This window comes from Limulus polyphemus, unplaced genomic scaffold, assembly GCF_000517525.1.
Source record: "Limulus polyphemus unplaced genomic scaffold, Limulus_polyphemus-2.1.2 Scaffold13, whole genome shotgun sequence".
NCBI lineage: Eukaryota > Metazoa > Arthropoda > Merostomata > Xiphosura > Limulidae > Limulus > Limulus polyphemus.
Genome location: NW_013665623.1, coordinates 1,757,146 through 1,762,120, shown reverse-complemented (window position 1 = coordinate 1,762,120; position 4,975 = coordinate 1,757,146). Strand labels below are relative to the sequence as shown.

The following is a 4,975-nucleotide window of genomic DNA, read 5'->3' as shown; positions in this document are numbered from 1 at the left end:
AAGGCAGCTAGTCGTCACCATCCACCGCCAACTCTTGGGCTATTCTTTTACCAGCGAATAGTGGGATTGACCGTCGCATTATAACGCCCTCACGGCTGAAAGGGCGAGCATGTCTGGTGTGACGGGGATTCGAACTTGCGACCCACAGATTGCGAGTCGAGCACCCTAACCACAATAATAGTTTGTACGTATTAAGATATATATATATATATATAAATGTATACATATAATCATTTTTGTATCATCATTTATCTTTATCCATGAAATAGTTACCTTTCGAGCTAGGTCATTCTGTACCAGGATTTTGTAGTTAGGTATTGTTTACAGTTCTTCGTAGTCTGACGAGCTCGCAGTTGCTAATGTTACCCCAGCTAAGACCGGTCAACAAACGTCAGCATATCACCATTATTTCTTAAAACACGAGATACGAATTGGCATCATGCTACTTTAATCAGATAAATAATTATGAAATAACCCTGAGATACAGTGTCCCGCCTGAAAAATAAATTGTAGCAATTTAGTTAATTGGGTTACTTCTTGTATGCGTCGTGACTTCACGACCACCATCTGTCGCTAGGGTAGTATTAGATATAAGGCTGATGGTTTCGTTATTACGTAAACGTCTCATCTCTTTTGTCCCCCAACAGTTCAGCGGTAAGTGTCTGAGGGCTCACACTGCTAAAATCGGGTTTCGATACCCGTGCTGGGGCATCACAGATAGCCCATTTTGTAGCTTTGCGCTTGACAACAAACTCATCTCTTTTTTATGACTTTCTTACCTTGAAATGATAAGAATACTTTATTCCACTTCTCTGTATAGCCTCAAATAACAATGAGAGGAAATTAGTTATTTCACGAAATTTCCAGCAATTATAATTCTGGTTAATCTTGCACGAAGCAAAACTGGGTTCGGCGCAGGAGAAGCAGTACTTGGTTTGGTGTTGCATACAACGTTTATCAGGTCTGTATACTTTAAAAAAGTAACGATAGGAGATGATCGGAATTACAAAAAGAGAATGTAAACATAGTTTAAGTTGTATCTTTACAAAAACCGTTAAGTTAAAGTGCTGTAAGTGTGAAAAAAGTAAAATACTGATTTGCACTAAAAGACTCTGAGTAAAAATTACACTTTTTTATTTATGTAGGAAGTGTGTTGTTAAACATCTCTATTAAGAAATTACATCTCCTCAGTAATGTAAGAAACATCTGGTTTATTATTAAACATCTCTAAGTAAAATATATACCTTCTTATTTACGTAAGAAATGTTGTTTATTACTAAACAATTCCAGGTAGCAGGTATAAATTCTTATTTGTGTAGGATATAAGGTATTTGTTGTTAAACACCTGCTTCTAGAATGTATATTTTCGTATTTAGGTTGGAAATGCGTTGTTTATTACTAACCAACTCGGGATAGAAGTTATAACTTCTTAATTATGTAGGAAGTATGTTGTTTTACTAAACAACTCCAAGTAGGAGTTGTACCTTCCTAGTTGGGTAGGAGGTATGCTGTTTGTTACTAAACAACTCCAAGTAGGAGTTGTACCTTCCTAGTTGGGTAGGAGGTATGTTGTTTGTCACTAAATATCTCCAAATAAGTGTTGTACCTTCCTAGTTGGGTAGGAAGTATGTTGTTTGTCACTAAATATCTCCAAATAGGAGTTGTACCTTCCTAGTTGGGTAGGAAGTATGTTGTTTGTCACTAAATATCTCCAAGTAGGAGTTGTACCTTCCTAGTTGGGTAGGAAGTATGTTGTTTGTCACTAAACAATTCCAAGTAGGAGTTGTACCTTCCTAGTTGGGTAGGAAGTATGTTGTTTGTCACTAAACAATTCCAAGTAGGAGTTGTACCTTCCTAGTTGGGTAGAAAGTATGTTGTTTGTTGCTAAACAACTCCAAATAGGACTTGTACCTTCCTAGTTGGGTAGGAAGTATGTTGTTTGTCACTAAACAACTCCAAGTAGGAGTTGTACCTTCCTAGTTGGGTAGGAAGTATGTTGTTTGTCACTAAACAATTCCAAGTAGGAGTTGTACCTTCCTAGTTGGGTAGAAAGTATGTTGTTTGTTGCTAAACAATTCTATAGAGACTTTATGCATTCCTCTTATGGAAGTATCTTGTACATTATTAAACGATTCAAGATATAAATTAATTATTTTTATTTGGTTAATAAATATGTTGTACGTCACTAAATAACTCCAGGTAGAAGTTATACCTTCTAATTTAAGTAAGAATTTTTTTGTTATTAAGCCACTCCAGATAAAATGCTTGTTTTTTGTTAAACATCTTATTTATATAAGAAGTATATCATTTGTTACTAAATCATCCTGGGTGAAAAGTATATTATTTTAATTTTGGATCATTCGCATGTGACCTGACCATACTAGATTAGATTCGTGTTGATTGACTTTTTAAGTAAAGTAAACATATCTTAAATTAGAATTTGTTCGTGTAATTTCATGGTTTTATTTTCTATGAACAGTAACAACAAATTAAGAGAGAAGGTGCGATATTCCTCTCCATCCAATAATATTTACGAGAAACAACAGTTTCAAATGGTCTGTAATGTTCGTCGACATGTAGCCTGTCCTGATTTTCTGACATCAACCAAGGAGCCCAAAGTTGTCCATAAAAAAACACATTCGAAATTGAAGCTAGCAGAACAAAGCAACAGTGATGTGACATATCAACAAAAAAGGTCTTTCTTTTTAATCTGGCAATGTCTGGCTTTTATAACCTCTGCTAAACAATTTGCACATGAACAGTTTTGCACTTGCTTCAACCTGAATACTTACCGCACGTCATCCTTGTCATAAATTGGTAATTTACAAAACGTTTTTTGAAAAAGAGTAGAGATAGCCAGACAGTATAATTGTGGTACAAAATATTATCCAATTTCAAACGTCTCAGTTTAATTGATATATTTTATTTACTTTTCTCTAAAATCCTTTTTATCACGTACATAACAGTAAATGTTATTTCATCAAATGCATTATCAGTTCCAACCAATTAATTTTCTAAAACTACGTTACGAGTTTCTTTGATATTATAAATATCGCGCTAAAGTCTTCAAGTTTTTATACAGAAAATGAAAGTATCGTGAATGAAATATTTTTGTAATTGATAAAAATAACTGTACAATATTTGAATATAAATAATAAATTGAGATAACTATACTTTTCCAACTCTTTCAATTTGTCTAGCAATGACACATGCATGCTAAGTTGTGTTTGAATAGAAACTACATAAGGAGGTTGTGTAACATTGCATAAATAAATACTGCACATGTGTTACTGGTGGTAGAACCTTTAAGATTTATCCAAATAGTAAATTCACTCGAAAACTTAGTTTGTCATAAAAAATAAAGTTTAATTTTCTATATGTTGTTTCTGGAACAAATTGGTATTATGAAAAAATATATATAATTCATAGGATGAGATGAAATACAGTATCTATACATATTAGCCTAATGGTTAGACAAACTGACATTTGAAGCCTTTTTATGATTCGGAAGCTTTTTAATTTATGTTGCAATTCTTCCTTTCACCCATATATATATGTATTAAATTATCGGAAAAAAATTAAATACGTATATATCATAAGCTTACATAACACTGGAAAGTTGCATCATGTAGCAGAATTTGTATAATCCTATCACTTGACTACTCTGACTAATCTGAGTTTCTTAAAGTGCATATACGGCATATTTAAAGCTTACGTAACACTGGAAAGTTGCATCATGTAGCAGAATTTGTATAATCCTATCACTTGACTTCTCTGACTAATCTGAGCTTCTTAAAGTGCGTATACGGCACATTTGGTCTGTTGCTACAATTTTACACTGCTTTCATACTAATCTTATACACAATAGCATGTTTTGCATGCAAGAATGGAAATTAAGGTGTGGGCAGTCAGGGATGGCATCAATTAGTATGTTTGTTTTGAAATCTATGTTTTATCATTTTTATTCTAAAACATAAAGACCTTTCAGAGACCGAGAAAATATTAAGATTTCACCCGAACGAGCTTAATCGGTAACCGTCCAAGATCAGTTGGCGAAAACTTTTATGTATTGCCTCTTCCCAACAGCTTTTCAAAATTGATCTTTTTTGTTTGTATATCTTGTTAATTGTATATTTCCACAACCTTATCTTACGTTTCTAAATTTATTCCCAACTTTTTGGCATTAATATTTGATAAATATTTGAGCATCTTACAAAAAAGTTGTTATTTAGATAAATTTATGATCAAATATCTATGGAGACAAATTATTTTTGGTTTTTTTTTCCTTTGCAGTCTAGAAGAGAGGGGAAGATGGGTGAGCATGCCCAGTGTTGCTCATCCTTCCACCCCTACGGAAGACAATGTCGAACTTCCCTCTCCTTCTCGGTCTCGTCTTGTGCGTATCCACGAGCGTCGCTTTCATCGTCATTTTCCCAGCATCAGTTCAGAAGATCGCCTTATTAACTGTATGTTGGTTACAACTTTTACTTCACTGTGAAAAAAAGTTTCCTCTTCTTTGCATGCATTTTTTTCTTTCACAATATCTTTTATGTTTTATAGTTTTCTTTGTTTCTCTCCAAACATTCTTCAGAAAAAATGAACCCTAAAACCAAGCCAATCTCGACCGGCATCATGCTTTAAGTCTCTTAAAAGCTAATATAACTTTAGATTTCCAAACCAACAAAAGAAAAAACTCATCATGTTTCATTTCGTATTTGCTCTTAGCACTCCGAGAAACAACAACAATAAAAAATCGTTCTTGAATAAATAGAATTGTTTAAACATTTGTTTAACAACAAATTGTGAGTGAAAAACACTTAAATACACCGGTTCAAAATCGTTCTATATTTGTATCTGCATATATATATATATATGTGTGTAAACTTTTCTTTATATATTCAGATTTTCGATGAAACAAGCAAGTATTATTTATCATAGCTTTCCCATATTCATTCTGGTTATTCTAAAAAACAGT

At 33.3% G+C, this 4,975-nt stretch overlaps 1 protein-coding gene and 1 long non-coding RNA gene across 8 annotated transcripts in view; one reads left to right on the top strand and one right to left on the bottom strand.

Annotated features, from left to right (window-relative positions):
• LOC111085251 overlaps nucleotides 1-497 on the bottom strand; it is a 36,161-nt gene extending 35,664 nt beyond the window's left edge. The window contains exon 1 of the long non-coding RNA XR_002610078.1: nucleotides 274-497. This is a non-coding gene — a long non-coding RNA (uncharacterized LOC111085251). The remainder of the gene's footprint in view (nucleotides 1-273) is intronic.
• The window catches only part of LOC106456969 (GRAM domain-containing protein 1C-like), a 75,198-nt gene that overhangs the window by 50,512 nt on the left and 19,711 nt on the right, over nucleotides 1-4,975 (top strand). For 3 of the 7 annotated variants that reach the window (XM_022382929.1, XM_022382926.1, XM_022382931.1), the window contains one exon: nucleotides 4,294-4,466. In XM_022382929.1, coding sequence (XP_022238637.1) covers nucleotides 4,294-4,466 — 173 coding nt within the window. Of the gene's footprint in view, nucleotides 1-583; nucleotides 655-707; nucleotides 962-2,479; nucleotides 2,696-4,293; nucleotides 4,467-4,975 lie in introns of those variants that run through there. The other 4 variants (XM_022382940.1, XM_022382915.1, XM_022382920.1 and 1 more) reach the window with 3 other exon arrangements.